This window comes from Muscardinus avellanarius, assembly GCF_963383645.1.
Source record: "Muscardinus avellanarius genome assembly, chromosome: 7".
Lineage (NCBI taxonomy): Eukaryota > Metazoa > Chordata > Mammalia > Rodentia > Gliridae > Muscardinus > Muscardinus avellanarius.
The window spans coordinates 49,402,569-49,423,821 of NC_137793.1; the positions used below are offsets into that span (position 1 = coordinate 49,402,569).

The following is a 21,253-nucleotide window of genomic DNA, read 5'->3' on the forward strand; positions in this document are numbered from 1 at the left end:
AAATTTCAGAAACAGAGAAGAGACAAAGTTGATCATCAGGACATCTAAGTAATAACATTATATCAAACAGAAGATAGAAACAAAATGAAAGGAAACAAAGATCATATTTCAATAATAACTCTGAATGTCAAAGGACTTAACTAACCAAGCAAAAGACACTGACTTGCCGGGTGTAGTGGCGCACACTTGTAATCCCAGCGCTCAGGAGAAGACAGGAGGATCACACTGGTTCGAAGCCAGCCTTGCTGGCTTAACAGACCCTGTTTCCAAATAAAAATATAAAAAATAGGTCTGGGAGTGTAGCCCAGAGGTAGAAGGGTTTCCAGGAACCCCAGTACCACCAAAAAAAAAAAAAAAAAAAAAAAAAAAAAAAAGATATAGACTGGCAATGTGGATTAAAAAACATAACCAATATATGATATGCTGTTTGCAAGAAACTCTCCTTACAGCCAAAGACATTCACAGACTAAAAGTGAAAGGATGGAAAAAGATGTATCATGCTAATGGAGACCAAAAACGGGCAGGGATAACAACGCAACAGAAAAGACTTTAAGCTAAAACACATCAGAAAAGGCAGGGCACTTCCTTTTATTAAAAGGAACAAGCCACCAAGAAGATATAATGATAGTCAATATTTATACCCCAAATGTGGGTACAGTCATATTTGTAAAACAAACCCTCTTGAACATATCTCAAATACACCCAAATACATTAATATTAGGAGACTTCAAAACACCTCATACACCACTGGATCGATCTTCAAGGAAAAAGATGAGTAAAGACTCTTCAGAACTAAAAAAAAAAAAAAAAAAAAAAAAAAAAAAAAAAAAACAAACTATAAACCAAATGGACCTAATAGATATATACAGAATATTTCAACCGGGAACAACAAAATACACATTCTTCTCAGCAGCCCATTGAACCTTCTCCAAAATAGATCACATCCTGGGCCACAAAGCAACAACCAGCAAATTCAAAAGATGTAATATAATTCCCTGTGTCTTTTCAGACCATAATGGAAAGAAACCCAAAGAAACAATTTAATTAAATGGAGACTGAATCATACACCATTGAACTACGAATGGGTGAGATCAGAAATTAAGAGAGAAATAAAGAAATTTCTGGAATTTAAATGAAAATAGACACAACTTAACAAAATTTATGGGACACTTTGAATGCAGTGTTAAGAGGAAAGTTTATAGCATTGAGTGTCCACATAAGAAGAACATAGAGTCCACAAGTAAACAACCTAATGACACAACTCAAAGACCTAGAAAGACTATAACAGTCTAAGCCCAAAGCCAGCGGAAGGCAGGAAATTATTAAAATCAGAGCAGAAATAAATGAAATGGAGAACAAAAAAATTAAAGATCAACAAAACAAAAAGCTGGTTCTTTGAAAAGATTAATAGGATTGACAAACCTCTGGCCAACCTAACCAAAAGAAAGAATCAACTCAAATTATTAAAATAAGAAATGAAAAAGGTGACATCACCACCGACAGTGGGGAAATTCAAAGGATTATCAGAAACTATTTTGAAAATTTATACTCCAACAAACTGAAAATCATGGAAGAAATTGATAGATATCTAAGCACATATAACCTACCTAAACTGAACCAAGAAGATATAGCAAGCCTAAACCAACCAATAGCAGGCAAAGAAATAGAAACAGCAATAAAAATTCTGCCATCAAAGATAAGCCCAGGCCCTGATGGGTTTCCAGCTGAATTCTACAAAACTTTCAGTGAAGAAATAATACCAATACTTCACAACTTGTTCTTGGAAATTGAGAAAGATGGAATTCCTACAAATTCTTTCCACAAGGTCAGTATCACAGTAATCCCCAAACCAAATAAAGGTACCTCAAGAAAGGAAAATTACAGACCAATATCCTTAATGAACACAGATGCAAAAATTCTAAACAAAATACTAGCTATATGCATTCAAAACCATATTAAGAGAATTGTACACCACGACCAAGTTGAGTTCATCTAAAAAAAATCAAGGCTGTTTCAACATACACAAATCAATACACATTATTCACCACATAAATAGAACTGAGAACAAAAACCACATGATCATATCAATAGATGCTGAAAAAACATTTGACAAAATCCAACACCCATTTATGTTAAAAACACTGCAGGAAACTGGAATAGAAGGAATGTATTTCAACATCATTAAGGCAATATACAATAAACCCAAAGCCAACATATATTGAATGGGGAAAAAAAATTGCAAGAATTCCCTCTAAAATCAGGAATAAGACAAGGATGCCCACTATCATTTCAATATAGTCCTGGAGACTCTTGCCACAGCACTAAGACAAGAGAAGCTAGTCAAAGGAATTCAAGTAGGAAGAGAGGAACTAAAACTATCCTTATTAGCAGATAACATGATCCCTTATCTAGAAGACCCAAAGAACTCAACCAAAAGAATACTGGAGGTGATTAACCAATAACTTGCAAAGTTGCAAGATACAAAATCAACCTAAAGAAATCAGATGCTTTACTTTATGCCAACAATGAATGCACAATGAAAGAAATAAAGAAAACAATTCCATTCACTCTAACTTCAAGACGAATAAAATGCCTAGGAATAAACCTAACCAAAGATGTACGAAGAAAATTACAAATCATTAAAGAAAGAAACTGAAGAAGACCTTAGAAGATGGAAAGATCTCACTTGCTCATGGATAGGCAGAAAAAATATCAAAATTGCATTTCTGCCAAAAGTGATCTATAGATTCAATGCAATTCCCATTAAAATATCAGCGACATTCTTCATAGATCTAGAAAAATCATTCATGAATTTCATATTAAGAAAGAAAAGAGCCAGGCACGGTGGCGCAAGCTTGTAATCCCTGCGCTTGGGAGGCGTAGACAGGAGGATCGCATTGGTTCGAAGCCAGCCTCGCTGGCTTAAGAGACTCTGTTTCCAAAAAATATATAAAATAGGTCTGGGAGTGTAGCCCAGAGGCAGAAGGGTTTCCAGGAACCCGAGTACCACAGAAAGAAAGAAAGAAAGAAAGAAAGAAAGAAAGAAAGAAAGAAAGAAAGAAAGAAAGAAAGAAAGAGGAGAAACCCAGAATAGCTAAAGCAATTCTCAGCAATAAGAAACATGCAGGAGGCATCACAATCCCAGGCTTCAAATTATACTACAGAGCAATAGTTGTTAAAAAAAAAAAAAAGCATGGTATTGGCACAACAACAGTTATATTGGCCAGTGGAACAGAATAGAAGATACAGAAACAAAAACAGCCACCTATAGTCAATTAATCTTTGACAAAGGAACCAAACTCATATGTTGGAGAAAGAATAGCCTTTCTGACAAATGGTGCTGGGAGAACTGGCTATCCATTTGTAGACAGATGGAACTAAACCCTTACATCTCACCATGCAGAGGAATCAACTCGAGATGGATCAAAGACTTAAAATTAGACCAGAGACTGAAGTTACTAGAGGAGGGCATAGGCTCAACACTCCCAACATATAGGCACAGGCAGTAACTTTCTCAATAAGACCTCCAAAGTGCAGGAAATTAAAACAAGAATTAACAAGTGGGATGGCATCAAATTAAAATGTTTCTTCTCATCAAAGGAAACCACCAAGAACCTAAAGAGAAATCCCACAGAATGGGAGAAGATCTTTACCAGCTACCACTCGGATAGAAGTCTAATATCCAGAATAAACAAAGAGCTCTAAAGATTCAACACTACAAAAACAAATAATCCAATTAAGAAATGGGCAACTGAATTGAATAGACACTTCACAAAAGAAGATACAAATGGCCAATAGATACATGAAAAAATGTTCAACATCATTAGTCATCAGGTAGATGCAAATCAAAACTTCGCTGAGACTGGATCTAACTCCAATCAGAGTGGCAAGCATAAAGAAATCTAATAACAAATGCTGGCGAGAATATGGGGAAAGAGGAGTTCTTTTACACTGTTAGTGGCAGTGCAAATTAGTTCAGCCGCTATAGAAATCAGTGTGGAGGTTCCTCAGAAAACTGTGAATATATCCACCATACAATCCAGCTATACCACTCCTTGGTATTTGTCCAAAGGGGTTGAAATTAGAGAACTACAGTAACATATGCATACCCATGTTCATAGCAGCACAATTTGTAATACAGGTGTGTGGGTTTGTGGAACCAACTTAGGTCTCCATCAACAGATGACTGGATTGCAAAATTATGGAAAATACACACAATGGAATTATATTCAGCTACAAAGAAGAACAAAATCATGTCATAGCACAGAAAGAAAAGGGACACATGTTTTCTCTAATATGCCCAAACTAGGGAGTATTGGGGATACCAGAGGGACTCCAGATAATGGAGGGGAAATCTCAGCAAAGTTAGAATTGAAGGATAGGAGAGGAAGAAGGCTGAGGTTGAGTAATAAAGAAGCTATATACAAGTATGTATAAAAATATGAATATAGCATGGTTAACCTGGACACTCATTGTTTGGAGAGGGAAGAAGGGGAGCTGGGTAGGGGAGAGGGCACCAAGCACAGTCTAAATGTATAACATTTTCAATATGTTACATATAAAAAAATTTGTAATCCTCCTGCTTCAACCTCCTATATAGCTGAGATTATAGGTATATGTCACAATACCTGGCTTAATCTAAAATTTTATGTATATTCCCATTAAGAAATACTCTATCTAATCATTAAAAAGGATGAGGTTGCTTGAAACATAGAAGTTTTTCAAAATAATAACAAGCAACCCCCCCAACAAAGCATGCAAATAAGCATATATGTGATCTCATAAGTAAAATTTTTTTTTAATTCTTTATTTTTTTTTAAACCGGGTCTCACTGAGTTGCAGAGGGCCTCACTAATTAGCTGAGGTTGTCCGCGAACTGCGATCCTCAGGTCTCAGCCTCCCGAATGCTGTGATTACAAGTGTGTGCCACCACGCCCGGCTAAAATTCTTCAATATTATGCTTTTGTATGTTAATAAATGAAAGATACATTTTCTAGGCTATACAAAAAACTGGGGAGAAAAACTGAGATTGGGAGGAAACTCATTTAATATTTTATACTTACTGTAATATTTTAATTTTTACTATATGAATATAATTTTCTTGTTAAAATGCCTTTATAACATTTCTAGAAAGACTACAACTTTTGAAAATATCTGTTAGATTTATAGCTAACAGATGGCAATTAATCTTCCTAATCAATTAATCAAAATTATATTTTAAAAATAAACTGACCAAACAGTATTTATGTATACATTTAATCACACTGTTAAAAATTATAAATTCTATAAAATACTTTACTTACAATCCTCCCTCTAGGAAATTACAAACATTTTCATCTCTCTTAGATACCAAATGGAAAGTCTCCCTGATGATCTGTTGTTGTGTATCTTCACTCTGAGAAAGAATAATTCATGAACATTAGGACTTAATTTATAGTTTTAAAAGCATTTTTGAATTTTTAAAAGTAAATTCAATTAAGTGAGGGGTGCTTGCAGAGCTGACTTAAATTACACTTCTCAGAAGCAAAACTCAGTATTTTTTCATGAAAAAGGAAAAAAATTGCTTTATACTTTACCATTATAATCAAACAATGTATTTCTAAGTTTAAAAATCAGCAAGAAAAAAAAACAAACAAACATATGCTCATGAAAGGGAAACTAAATAAAACTTTGTCAAAGTCCATTAGTTTACAAATGAATAAACTGAAAAAGTGAACAGAGGAGTTAAAATTAATTCACATAGTCAATATATATTTGAATGAAAGAATAATGAGGTTTGGGACTTCCAATTAGGTTTACCCTTTATTAACTACATACTGAGGTAAGAGTTCATCCATCTTATTCATCTTTATATAGCCCTGACCTAAAATCAAGAATTAGTTCAACAAATATTTATAAAACTCAACAAAGCAATTTATATCCCAGTAAACAAGAATCAGCTTCACAAACTTTGCAATAGAACACTGACGAAATTATGAGCAAGAATATCACAGAAAAGATAAAAATGGTCTATACACAAGTGAAATTTCTTCAATAGTTATTAAGTGACATAAAAATGAAAAGAACATTGAAATGACTCTACCATTTCAATGATGAGATGCACCATTTTGGCAAATGAGTAAAATATTACAGTATCCAATATTAACAAAGATGAGGAGATAAAACTCTCACCTCACCATTGTTAAGGCAAACAGTACAATCACTTAGGAAGAGTTTTATTAACCAGTATTTTTAGTTCTAGATACCATTCAAAAGCATATAAAACTACCATTTTTGAAGGTTAAAAAATATTGGTAATTACATTTATGAAGTAAACTCTTATGCACCAGGATATACATAGAATATTCATGAAAACACTGCTTGTAAAAACATAAAAGCTGAAAATAGCTCAATGTCCACCATCCACTGAATGGATAAATTATGGTATACTCATATAACAAAATCTTCTAAGAAGTAAATTATATGCTTAAATATGAATGATTCTGAAAGGAATAATGAGGAAGAGAGTGGCTTAGCTCAGACCTCCATGACAAAATGCTACCATCTGGGTGGCTTAAGTAACACTTATTTTCTCATAGTTCTGGAGACCAGAAGTCCAAGAGCAAGGTGTCAGCATGGTCATTTTTGGTGAAGGGCTCTCCTCCAGTCTTATGATGACCACCTTTTCACCATGTCTTCACATGGCAGTGAAAGTGGGCAAAAGTAAGTTCTCCATTATCTTTTCTTATATAGGATTTTTATTAATCCCATCAATAGGGCCCCACATCATGGTCGCACCTAAACCTTATTATTTCCCAAAGAGCACATTTCTCAATACCATTATATTGGGAACTGGGGCTTCAATATGTAAATCTGGAAAAGACAAGTGATTCTATAGCAGGGGTAGAAAAACAAATATCAGATTATAAACATCCTATTAGCATAAAACCCAAAACTAAGCAATATTTTGCTTAAATAATACATTTAAAGACACATACACTATAGATGATAAAAGTAAAACTATAAAAAACCAAAAAGAATGAGCAAAATAATTTAAAGGATTAATTTCCACAAAAAGTATATTCTTTAACCACATTGCAATTAAGAAAGTCAAAATTCTTTAAAAACAATTATCAAAAGGTAGCCAAACTGGAAAAGAAGAAGCTATTTCTTTTTAGATATGATAGGATCTTATTTCCCCTTCCCAAAGTCCTAAAGAATCTAAAAAAACAAAAGAAAAAAGAAACTGGTAACGCTAATAAGCAAATTTAGCAAAGTAGAAAGATAAAAAATGAACACCAAAAAAACCTTTAGCAATGAACAATTCTAAAAATAAAACAATACAATTCCATGCGCAATATCATCCAAAATATTTAGGAATAAAGATAATTAATGTTATAGAAGGCTTATACACCAAAACTAGAAATCACTACTGAAAGAAATTAAAGATAACAATTCATTTTTTCTTTTCTTGAGGTTTTATTATCTTTTTAAATTTTTTATTGGTACAATGTAGTTATACACCTTAATGGGATGCAAGATGTTGGAGGCATACATGTACACATCACCGAATTAGCCCTTACCCAAGTCCCGCCCCATTCCCTCCCAATCTCTCCTTCCTATGCTTGGCTTAGTAACCAACTTTGATATGTTTGTTCAAGTACATCATGTGCTTTAAAGAGTTTCCCTCTTCCTCTCTTCCATTCCTTCAGGTCACCTTATTTGTTCCTCTATAGAATCTCTTTCTTCATCTAGAGTTCCTCCTGTTAACCATTTCTCCCTAGCTTTCGCTTATTAGAGAGAGCATCCAATTTCTTATATTTTTGTGACTAACTAATCTCACTTAGCATAATGCCCTCCAGTTCCATTCATTTCCCTGTAAATGATGTAACTGTTTTTCTTTATGGCTGAGTAAAATTCCATTGTGTACATATCCCACAGTTTTGTAATTCATTCATCTGTTGATGGACGCCTTGGCTGGTTCTATAGTTTGGCTATGGTGAATTGTGCAGCTATGAACATAGATATGCATGCATTAGTTTGCTAGTTTGGTTTCCATTGTTTTGAGTAGATAACCAGAAGTGGTATTACTGGATCAAATATTAAGTTCATTCCCATTCTTCTGAGGTTCCTCCATACTGTTTCCCAAAGTGGCTGCACTAATTTACAATCCCACCAACAATGTTTTAGGGTTCCCACTTCTCCACATCCTCACCAGCATTTGTTGTTTGTGTTTTGAATGACTGCCATTCGAGTTGGAGTTAGGTGAAATCTCAGGACAGTTTTGATTTCCATTTCTCTGATTGCCTGTGATACTGAGCATTTTTTCACGCATTTATTGGCCATTTTAATTTCTTCCTTCATTAAGTGTCTATTTAATTCACTTGCCTAATTTTTGTTACACATAATAAGAAATTTTATTATCTCCAATGCTGGTGCATAAGGAACAAGTTTAATTAGAGAAAGAGACAAGAGGAAAATCTTAGATATTAAGGTGGATTTCTGAGAAGCTTTAAAAGCTTCTAAGTTGACAGAAAAATTGCTCATAAAGTCTTTTTAATATATAAGGCTTTACTTAACAATTTTCTTTTTTTTTTGGTGGTGGTGGTACTGGGGTTCCTGGAAACCCTTCTACTTCCAGGCTACACTCCCAGACCTATTTTTATACTTTTTTACTTGGAAACAGGGTCTCTTGAACCAGCGCAGCTGGCTTCGAACCTGTGCAATCCTCCTGTCTCAGCCTCGCAAGCGCGGAGATTACAAGCATGCACCACCACGCCCGGCCTACTTAACAATTTTCACTAATTTTGTAACAATATGAAGTTCATCCAGTCTTTCACATGTCAAATTAAATGAAAAACATATAGCAAGCAAAACAAAAATTCCCTGTGATATAAGAGTACTAGAAATAGTTTGTCTTCTTTGTATTTTCACATACATTGTAATATCTAAATTTGAAGTCTTTACAAAAGATATTTTAAATTTTGCCTTTTAAAAAATTATGACAATGGATTTTCCTGAATTATAGATCATAGTAGCCATTATCAAGATACAAAATTTCAAATGCTGTTGGAAACACATTTTAAGATATGGTACACGGAAAAAATATTTTTAGTTTACTCATCCTTTTGGGATAATGAAGATTACTTATTTGATTGATACTCATATCAAATTTAGCCTTTGATAACTATTGACTTGGCTAGATCCCAAAGTAGAATTTTGAAAGTTTTCTCAAGAAATATTCAGTCCAAATAACTCAAAGGCATGTTGTGGATATATTTTTGTCCCTCATTCTATGATTAGTTTCAGTGGTTGATTGTATTGGCAGTTTGTCTTGGACATGATTTGCTCTTGCAAAACCATCTTTACAGCGAGACAAATGTCAAACGTTATCTTCCCCTACGAAGGGGAAATCATCTCGATCAATAAAAGTCAAAGCCATGGGTGTTTCAGGGCATTTCTTGGAAAACAGATTTCGACAGTCTTGAGATCCTTTCTGTTTCATGATTCTTTTTCACAACCGTGCAGTCACTGCCCTACTGTATTCTGAAAAAAGTAAAAACCAATTTTTCTTTTTGAAGATCCAAGTTTTTCATCAGCACAGGACTATTGGAAATGAACCCAAATGGCAGCGGAATGAGTCTCTCTCCTCGTGGTAGTTTCCTCCTCTATCAGTATGTCACTAGTTACTCTTGATTGATAATCTCATCACAGCCTAGTGTTTCAGTCAGACGATTGACCGCCATAAATGAAAAGAGCTCTTCGATAAAAGCTAACTGATCAGATGAGGTCTCATAATGGATCAGAAACCTGCCATCCCTTGTCTTGTATTAAATCCACTTCATATTACTATACCAGAAACTCTACATTGGTTACTAGAATATTACTACATTTGTACTCTCGCTAATATCTAGTATATACTACCTTACCAAACTCATATACTATTTGACCCTGAGACCTTACCCTATTCTTCCATTTACTCCTTCACTTCCCTCCTTATTCAACTGTTGAATATAATACAACTTGCCCTTGAATATACAAGCTGACACCTAGAGACTGAGAGAAATCTACCAAAAGCAACAGTTACAAACATCTGAAATCATGGGAAGGAAGAATAACAACGGAGCAATGAACTTCCACAACCCCACAATAACAAAACCTGATAACACAGAAATGCAGAGATCTCCAGAAGATCAAATCAGAATTATAACTGTACAAATACAGGACTTCTGAGAAGAATTTAGAGTCTGAAAGAAATAAAAGATGCATTCATTGAAGTAAAATTATCAATTCAAACTATAAACAATAGATTAGATCACAAGTAGAATAGAATCTCACTCCTAGAAGATGATATCTCCAAAAATGAATGCATAGTTTATAACTTAGAAAACACAATTCGACAACAGAAATTAGACATTGCCCGTCTTCTTTTTTTTTTTTTTTTTTTTGCAGGTCTGGGGATGAAACCCAGGGTCATTTGACCTGCAAGCTATATCCCCTGCTCTATTTTTTTATTCTTTATTTTGAAACAGGGTCTAAGTTGTGGAGGGCCTGAGTAGCTGAGGCTGTCCGTGAACTGAGATCCTCCAGTCGTAGACTCCCAAATGCTGGGATTACAAGCGTGCGCCACCACGCCCAGCTTGGACCCATCTTAAGAGAGCTAACCTAAGAAAATCAGCATAGAAAAGCAATCTCTTCAAAGAATAGAAAATTTTCCAAACATAGAGCAAGAGGTCGATACACAGGTTCAGGAAACATATAGAACTCCCTTTAGACAAGATCAGAGAAAAGGTTCCCATGCCACATAATAGTCAATATGACAAATGTAGAAGCCAAGGAGAGAATCTTAAAGGCAACAAAAACAAAAGGCCAAGTGAGAGTCAGAGGGAAACCAATTAGAATCACTCCAGACTTCCCAAACCAAGTAATGAAAGCCAGAAGGGCCTGGAGTAACATATTATAAACTATGAAAAATACAACTTCCCGGCAAAAATTTCCTACCCAGCAAAACTATCTTCCAAATTAGATGGGGAAATAAGAAGCTTCCATGACAAAGAGAAGCTGAAGGAATTTATGTCTTCAAAACCAGAGCTTCTACAAAGAAGAAATAAGTAATTCATGCCAGAACCAGAGAAGCAAGAATTTCCATCCAGAAGACAACTAAGCAAAACAGAACAAATAGTATTTCAAAATGAAATAAAATCTTAACATGTTAGGAATTAAAAATCATCTCTCATGCCAGGTGTGGCGGTGCACACTTATAATCCCCGCGCTTGGAAGGCAAAGACAGGAGGATCGTGCAGGTTCAAAGCCAGCCTTGCTGGCTTAAGAAACCCTGTTTCCAAATAAAAATATAGGTTTGGGAGTGTAGCCTAGAGGTAGAAGGGTTTCCAGGAACCTCAGTACCACACACACACACACACACACACACACACACACACAAATAATCTCTCAATAATCACACTGAAGTAAATGGCCTCAACTCCCCAACAAAAAGACATAAAGTGGCAAAATGGATTAAAAAACAGAATCCATCTATCTGCTGCTGCTGCTGCTTGCAAAAAACACACCTTACAAGTAAAGATAGTAACAAACTTAAGGTAAATGACTGGAGCAAAGTAATATATGCCAATTGAACTTGAAGGCAAGCATGAGTAGCAACTATGATATCAGTAAGTTACAATTCAAGCCCAAGTTTATTAGAAGACACAAAGAAGGTCATTTTTTTTACTGGTAAAAGGAACAATCCAACAAGAGGAAATAACAATGATCAACATTTATGTCCCAAACATAGGTGCAGCTACTTTCACAAAACAAACATTAAGTCACCCATAAATCCCAATACAAAAATACTAGGAGACTTCAACACTCCTCTTACACCATTAGACTGATCTTCTAGACAAAAGGTCAGTAAAAATGCCTCAGAACTAAAGAACACCATTAATCAAATGGACCTGTGGACATAGAATATGTCACCCAATTACAGCGGAGTTTACATTTTTCTCAGCTGCTCACAGAACCTTCTCCAAGTGAGCACTAGAAAATTTACAAAATGTGACATACGTCCCTGTCTTTTCAGACCATAATGGAATAAAATTAGAAATCAACTATAAGACCCAGAAAAAACACATAAATATGTGGAGACTGAACACCACACGTCTAAATGAAGAAATGGTCATAGAAGACTAAGAGGTGAAATCAAGAAATTTCTAGAAAAAAACAAAAATAGAAATACAACATATCAGAACTTCTGGGACACTTTGAAGGCAGTATTAAAAAAGAGGAAAATTTCTAGTACTGAGTGCTCACATAAGAAAAACAGAAAATCATCAAATAAACAACCTAATGACCGCAAACCCCTTGAAAAACAGGAACAATCTAACCCCAAAGACAGTAGAAGAGAGGAAATTATTAAAATCAGAGCAGAAATTAACAAAGTAGATAAAAAAAATACAGAAAATCAACAAATCCAAAACCTGGTTTCTTGAAAATATTAACAAGATAGATAAATCACTATCCAACTTGCATTAGAGAAATGCAAATCAAAACTACCCTGAGATTTCACCTAACTCCAACTAGAATGGCACACAAACAACAAATGCTGGTGAGGATGTGGGGAAGAGGGAACTCTAAAACATTATTGGTGGAATTGCAAATTAGTGCAACCACTTTGGAAAACAGTATGGAGAATCCTCAGAAGAATGGCAACAAATTTACCATTTGATCCAGCAATATCACTTCTGGATATCTACCCAAAAGAAACCAAACTACTGAACTAATTCATGTGTATCTGTGTTCAGAGCTGCACAATTCACCATAGCCAAACTATGGAACCAGCCAAGATGTCCATCAACAGATGAATGGATTACAAAACTGGGATATGTACACAATGGAATTCTACTCCACCAAAAAATAAAACCCCACAATGCATTTATAGAGAAATGAATGGTATTGGAGGACATTATGCTAGGTGAGATTAGTCAGTCACAAAAAATAAGAAATTGGATTCTTTCCCTAATGCAAAAGCTAAGGAGAAATGGGTCATAAGAGGAACTCTAGATGAAAAAGGAAATCCTATAGAGGAGCAAATAACACAACCTAACTGTGAGGATGGGAGAGGGAAGAAGGAAACTTTCTAAAGCACACGATGTACTTATTCATATTGTAGTCAACCACTAAATCAAGCATGGGAGGGAGGGACAGGAAGTGGAATGGGAATTGCATGGGTGCTGGCTGGGTGATGTGTGCATGTATGTCTACAGAAGTATTTTACCCCATTATGATGTATGAATACAATGCACCAATAAAAAATAAAAAAATAAAAATTTAGAATCACTGTACTACAAGTGATTATCAGCATGCAAGAAAATGAAAAGACAACCAATTGAATGTGAGGAAATATATATAAATCATGTTTGATAAGGGACGTGCATCAAGAATACAAAGAACTCTTGCAGCTCATTAGTAAAAGGAATAGTTAGATATACCTGTAACCCCAGCAACCCAAGAGGTGACAGCAGGGGGATCACAAGTTCATGGTCAGCCTATGCAATTTAACAAGACTCTCTCTCAAAAAAAAAAAAAAAAAACAAAACAAAAAACAAAAAAAACTGAGTATGTAGCTCAGTGGTAGACTGCCCCTCAGTTCACAACTTAGTACCCCCCCACACACACACACAAACAAGAAATGGGAGAGAGATGACAACAATCCAGTTTTAACAATGGGTTAAAAAAATTCTTAAAAAACATACACAGAGCGTGGTGACGCACACTTGTAATCCCAGTAGTTGCAAGGCTGAGACAGGAGGATCACAGTTCAAACACAGCTTCAGCTACTTAACGGCCCTCTACAACTTAGTGAGACTGTTTTAGAATAAAGAATAAAACATAGGGTGGGGGTGTAGCTCAAAGGTAGAATGCCCCTGAGTTCCATCTGCAGTATTGAAAAAAGAAATATATGTGTGTGTGTGTGTGTGTGTGTGTGTGTGTATGTACTTATATATACAAATGGCCAATAACCACATGAACAGATGATTTCTTATTTAATATCATTTGTTCAATATAATTTGTCATTCAATATCATTATCATTCAATATCATTTGTTGTCGGGAATCCAGCCCGACAACTGACGGGGCTTGGCGAGATGATGAGTACCGACGACTCAAACACAAACCCACGAGCCGGGAGTCAAGTCAAGCAAGATCTCATTTATTTCTCTCCAAACAATCATATATATAGCACCAAGCCACGAGGGGAATTTCTATGAGAAATAGCCTAGCCTATCCGGGATAAAGATCACTAGCACATAGTTTACAACCAATCCCAGGCCAGTACATGAGCCATTCATGTGTGCAGGAAGCTCCTTTAAAGGTAGAAAGGGAAAAACCGCTCAGTCTCCCCACCCATAATGAATGGGGAAACCACACCTTCCTAGCTTCCTCCAGGCGCCATCTTTGCCCCTTTTTTGCAGAATCACTTTACTTAAAGTTTTGCCTTAGGCCGTAGGCTGCAGGCCGCTCAGGCCAAATCTCCTTAGGCGCTGTATAGACACACCCCATCAATTTGTCATAAGAAAAATATATATCAAAATCAGAGATGATGAACATGTGAAGAAACTGGAATCCTCAAATGTAGCTGGTAGAAATGTAAAATGATAATTGGAATAGTCTGGCAGTTCTTCAAACAAATAACCATAGAATTACCATATAACCCAGAAATTCTATTCCTATATAGACCAAGAGAAATGAGTATATATGTCCTGATAAAAATTTACACATAAAGCTGGATGTGGTGGCACACACTTTTAATCCCAGTACTTGGGAGGCTGAGAAAGGAGGAGCACAAATTCACAGCCAGCCTCAGCTACTTAGTGAGGCCCTCCACAAATTAGTGAGACCCTATTTCAAAATAAAGAATAAAAAATAGGGCTGGAGGTATAGCTCGAAGGTAGAATGCCTGATTTCACCACAGTACTACAAAAAAAAAAATTAAATATTGAAAGCAGCATTATTCACAGTAGCCACAGTGGTAATAATACAAATGTTTTTGTGGCAATACTATGCTGTTTTTATTACTATATCTTTGTAGTGTAATCTGAAGTCAGGTATTGTGATGCCTCCAACATAGTTTTTGTTGCTAAGAATTGCTTAGGCTATCCTGGGTCTTTTGCTTTTCTATATGAATTTTAGGATTCGTTTTTCTAGTTCCATAAAGAATGATGTTGCCGGGGGTGGTGCTGTATGCTCTTAATCCCAGAGTTTGAGAAGATCGCACACATTCAAATCCAGCCTCAACTAGAGTAAGGCTCTCAGCAACTTAGTGAGACCCTGTTTCCAAATACAGTATACAACATATCTGGGAGTATAGCCTGAAGGTAGAAAAGCCCCTGGGGTTCCACCCTCAGTACCACCAAATAAATAAATAAATAAATAAATATGTCATTGAAATGTTAATAGGACGGCATTAAATCTGTTTATCGATTTTGTTACTATAGCCATTTTTTTTTATTGGTGCACTGTATTCATACATCATAGTGGGATACAAAAAACTTTTGTAGACATACATGCACACATTGCCCAGTCAGCCCCCACCCGATCCCCACCCCATTCCCTCCCCATCCCTCCTTCCCATGCTTGGCTTAGTGGTTGACATCTAGTATTATAGCAATTTATCCAAAATTAACAATGATAATCGCACATAACAGTTTCATTTGTCTGATACCAAGCTTTTGATAACTTAAAGATAACATTTCAATATTTCTTTTTGCTTTCTTTCTTACCAGAGAATATTTTTTTCTTTTTTTTTTTTAGATGAAACTATCATATATTTATATATTTATTTTTCAGGAAAAAAAATCTATCCTAATATGGAATATGGACTCTAGATACCCAAAACGATCTCAAAAAAGAACAAAGCTAGAAGATATATATTTTCTAATTTCAAACCATATAAAGCTACAATAATTGAAACAGTGTAGTACTGTTCTAAAGGCAGATATATAAACCATTGGAGTTAAACAAAAGCCTAGTGATACATTCTTCTATATATTGTTATTTTTGACAAGGTTTCCACGAACATTTGGTGGAGGAAATAATAATCTTTTAACTAAATATTGTTGAAAAATAATAATTACACGAAAAAGAATAAAATTGGACCCTTACCTAATCCCATATACAAATATTAACTCAAAATAGATAAAAGACCTAAATATAAATCTTAAGACTATAAACTTTTAGAAGAAAATCTGGGTCATAAAACCTCACAACATTGAAATTGGCAGTGTTTTCTTGGATATGATTTCAATGGCACAGGCAACAAAAGGGTATACAAACTCCCTAAAAAATATTGTATATCCAAAGACAATGTAAACAAAGTTAAAAGTTACTGATAGAATGGGATAAAATATTTCCAAATGCTATATCTGAAGGTATATTAATATTCCAACTAGAAATCCTAAAAATTAACAACAATAAAAGCAAACCATACAATTTAGAGATAGGTATAAGACTAACATAAATAATGAATCTCCAAAGATAACTAATCTTAGTTGTCTGTTGGATGGAAAATCTTGTTTCTCTGGTTCTGGTGTGTGTTACCTATTTCTTCTTTAATCTCTTTGAGTATTTTCTCTAGTGCTGGCTTTGAAGACATAAATTCCTTCAGTTTCTGTTTGTCATGGAAGCTTCTTATTTCTTCAACTAATTTGATAGTTTTTCTGGGTAGGAAATTTTTGGCTGGAAGTTGTTTTCTTTCAGAGTTTGGAATATGTTACTCCAAGCCCTTCTGGCTCTCATGACTTGGTTTGGGAAGTCTGGAGTGATTCTAATTGGCTTGCCTCTGAATGTCACTTGGCCCTTTGTTTTTGTTACCTTTAAGATTCTCTGCTTGGCTTCCACATTGGTCATTTTGACAATTATGTGGCGTGGGGATCCTCTTCTCCGATCCTGTCTAAAGGGAGTTCTATAAGTTTCCTGGACCTGTGTATCGACCTCTTGCTCTATGTTTGGAAAATTTTCTTATATTACTTCCTTGAAGAGATTGTTGATCCCTTTGGTTTCACCTTTTTTTCCATCCTCTATTCCAGTTATTCTTAGGTTATCTCTTTTATAATGGGCCCATATTTCTTTAATGTCAGATTCCTGCTGCCGGATTTGTTTTCTAAATTAGAAACTATGCGTTCATTTTTGGATTGCTCATCTTCTAGGAACAAGATTCTATTCTCCATGTGGTCTAATCGGTTGTTTGTACTTTGAATTGAGGCCTTTACTTCATTAATTGCATCCTTTATCTCTTTTTGGCTCTCTCTGAATTCTTTTCAAAACACCTCTATTATTTCTACCGTTATTTTCCTGATTTGATCTGCTAGAAATCTCTGAATTTCTGTTTTATCGGGTTCTGATGTTGTGGGGTTGTGGGCATTCATTGTTCCATTGTTATTCCTCTTTCCCATGATTTCGGAAGTTTGTGCCTTCTCTGGGTTCTTCCCTTAGGTCACCACAACTTTACTTAAGGTGCTCTGGATCTCGAGTCTGTGGTATCTCACTCACCACTACTCCTTTACTGGGTTGTATCGCAGAGTCTCAGACCCAGGGAGTCAATAGAGGCTGCTTTAGACTATGGGGGGTGCCAGGTTGTGCGTTCTCCTATAGTGTGATATCTCTGCCACCGCCACTCCCCCACTGGGTCAAGTCCCTGGGAGTCAGTACTGGGATTTCTCCTCTGGGGCCCGCAATTTGACTCACTGTTGTTGAATACGCAGATGGAGCTGTAGTGGACTCGGTGAATTCGCTGCTGCTGTCGCTGGTGGCAATATGGCGCCGCTGCCACGCCCTTGGCCGTGAGGCTGGCGTATTTCTTCTCTGGTTTTGAGCTCTGCTCTGAGTCCCTGTAGCGTGTGCTGAGCCCAGTCACTGGGAGCTTTAGATGCTCCCTGCGCCAAAAAAATCTGCCAAATCCCGCCGGGCTCTTCCGCAGCAGCTCACCTCGGCTCACTGTCCGTGCTCTTCCGCAGCGGCTCACCTCGGCTCTCTGCCGCTCCTCTCTGGAGCATGGTGGGCTGTTGAGTGCGTTGGTCTGGAGCTGTCCGGTAAGCTCGCCGCTGCCGCCGGCAGTAAGGTGCTGCTGCCGCGTCCTCGGCCATGAGGCTGGCGTATCTCCTCTGTGACTCTGAGCTCTGTTATGAGACCCCCTCCTCTCTGGGGCTGGTGATTTTTTTGTTTCTCTGGTGATGGTGTTTTCTGGCTATGAAAGGCGCTGATTTTGTGGTAATAGAGATTGGTTGTTAGAGGGACTCTTAAGCCCCGCTTTTCTCGGTCGCCTACTATAGCCATTTTGATGTTGTTTATTCTATCCAAAAACATGGGAGGTTTTTCATCTTCTAAGATCTTCTTCAATTTCTGTTATCTGTGGTAATTTTTATTGAAGAGGTCTTTTATCTCTTTGGTTAAATTTATATCTAAGTATTTTAATCTTTTTGAAGCAATGGTGAATGGAATTGTTTTCCAAACTTCTTTTTCAGTGGGTTGACTGTTGGGAGTATACAAAAGTTGATTTTTGTAACTTGATTCCTTATCTGGCTATTATGCTGAATTTTGCTTAATAAATTGAGAAGTCTCCTAGCTTTATTTATTTGGTTTTCTAAGTATATGATCATGTCATCAGTGAATAGAGATAACTTCATTTCTTCTTTTTCCTATTTGTATATCTTTAATTTCCTTCTTTTGCCATATTGCTCTTGCTAGAATTTCAAGTACTATATTTACTAGGAATAGTGACAGAGAGCATCTTTGTATTGTTCCTGATTTTAATGGAATTCTTTCAGTTTTTCTCCATTCAGTGTAATATTGTTAGGCCTACATAATTTAACCATTGGGATCTTAGAGAAGAAAAATATAAGAGACATTTCTTTCTGAGGAAATAAAAACTACTGAAGGACAATTTGGAATGTTCTACAATGCCCTGGCTACATGATCTTCCGACCAGGAAAAGTAGCAAGCAGTACTAATAACAAAAGTAATATATTATTAATTTAGGAACAATTAATGAGTTTTCATTAGATGTCAGGTTTTACAAGTATTTTCTTATCTAATCTTCATTGGAAAATCTTTTTTAAAGTAAAAGTGCCCAGAAGAGTATTTAAATAAATTATGTTTTACTATGCAAAAAACTATCATGTTGTCATTAAAATTATTTTCTGGTTATGAAACCAAAAACAGGCAACAAAAGAAAAACAAAGATAAGATGACAGGAGCTCATAAAAATTTAAATTTTTTGTGTATCAAAGGACACTACCAACAGATCAAAAAGGCAATCCAATAAATGAAATAAAATATTTGCATATGTCCAATAAGAAACTGATACTCAGAATATATAAAGAACTCTTACAACTCAACAATAAAAAATCTGGATTGAAAAGTGGGCAAGACTTGAATAAATACTTCTGCAAAGAGTCAGAAACATCCAATAAGCACATGAAAAGAGTATCAGTCATTAGAGAAATGTATATCAACTACGAGGTACTACTTCCCACCCATTAGAATGATTAATACCAACATGCAAAGTTGCCAAGGATATATTATTATTATTATTATTATTTGTGGTACTGGGGTTCCTGGAAGCCCTTCTACCTCCGGGCTACACTCCCAGACCTATTTTATATTTTTGAAACAGGGTCTCTTATGCCAGCGCGGCTGGCTTCGAACCTGAGCGATCCTCCTGTCTCCGCCTCCCAAGCGCGGGGATTACAAGCGTGCGCCACCACGCCCGGCTTGCCAAGGATATAGAGCAACAAGAATTTTTTTTACATTGCTGGTAGGTATGAAAAATGGTTCAGCCACAGCAGAAAGTAACAGGGTGACTCCTCAAAGAAGTAAATATAGAATTACCATATGATTTGGCAATTTCACTTTTGGGTATATAATCAGAGTTAAAAGCAAGAATATGAACAGATATTTGTACACTTAAGTTCATACATGTATTTTTTGCAATAGCCAAGAGGGTGGATGCAACTCAAGTGTTCACTTATTTACGAATGGCTAAACAAATATGGTATTTATGAACATGCAATAGAATATTATTTAACCTTAAAAAGGAATGGAGTTTTGATATACTAAGTGAAATAAGAAAATCATAAAAGGATGAATATTCTGGGATTCTTCTTATACGAGGTTCCTAGCAAAGTCACTTTTATAGAGACAGTCACTTTTATAAAGATAAAGTAGAACAGTGTTTCCTAGGGGCTAGGAGAAAGGGAGAATGGGAGTTACGTGATTTTAACCTTAAATGCCTCCCAAACATCGTATTAAGCCTTGGTCACCAGCCTATAACACTACTGGGATGTATTGCAATCTCTAAGAAGTGGGACCTAGTTTCCATAACTGAGACTGCTGAGGTTTCTGGCTGAAATGAGACTGCTCTGCCACATATTCCCTATCATGATGTTCTGCCTCACCAGAAGCCTAAAAGTGACAAAGCCAACCAACCATGAAGTTTGAAACCGCTAGCTAATATAAATCCTTCCTCCCTTACCATAGACATTTCATCAGTGTTGGAAAGCTAATACAGGCAGTTAGTGTTTAATATGTATAAAGTTTCTGCTGGGGAAGAGGAACAAATTCTAGAGATGGGTAACGGTGATGGTAGCAGAACAATGTGAATGTTCTTAATACCAAGTGACTGCACACTTAAAAATGGTTAGGTATGTATATGTGTATGTGTAAAACAAAAACTTTTACCATTTTACACATTAAATTACAATAATGACAGGAAATGAAAGTGTATATATGTGATGGGATGAACTGGCACTCTTCTACCCACTTAGCACACAGGAATCAGAACAATTCAATGGGTTTACAACACTAAAAAGGAACCTTTTCCTCTTGGGTAGCAAAAAGAATAGTAAGCGATAACTGCTGATTCTTGTATTTACATCAACCTTTAAGCAAGACAGGAAAGATGTAAATGTTTCTCAGCATAATGGAGGTATTCTAATAGGTTTTAGTTCATATAAACTTTGTTCACATAAAATTAAGACTGTGAGAGGTCTCAGAAAAATAAACTGTTTCCTTTTGGGACTTTGTTACTTCACAGGCAATAGGCATGCACAGGCTTAGCTTGATCACAGGTCTCATGGTATAGAGGCTGCATGAAATTGGAATATTCACTTTCACCTTCATTTATGGACTACTGCTCCTACCTCTCCAGAGCTTAAGATAACTGGGTAGAGGATAGAGGACAGAATCATGAACTTTTTGCAAAGGCATTGTTGAATTGTGCA

At 36.0% G+C, this 21,253-nt stretch overlaps 1 protein-coding gene across 8 annotated transcripts in view; it reads right to left on the reverse strand.

Moving 5' to 3' along the window:
* AP3S1 (adaptor related protein complex 3 subunit sigma 1) overlaps positions 1 to 21,253 on the reverse strand; it is a gene marked incomplete at both ends in the record, with an annotated part of 75,257 nt that overhangs the window by 48,264 nt on the left and 5,740 nt on the right. For 7 of the 8 annotated variants that reach the window (XM_080699297.1, XM_080699293.1, XM_080699295.1 and 4 more), the window contains one exon: positions 5,304 to 5,395. The exons of the other annotated variant lie outside the window; for it this stretch is intronic. In XM_080699297.1, coding sequence (XP_080555423.1) covers positions 5,304 to 5,395 — 92 coding nt within the window. The remainder of the gene's footprint in view (positions 1 to 5,303; positions 5,396 to 21,253) is intronic. 8 annotated transcript variants of the gene reach the window in all.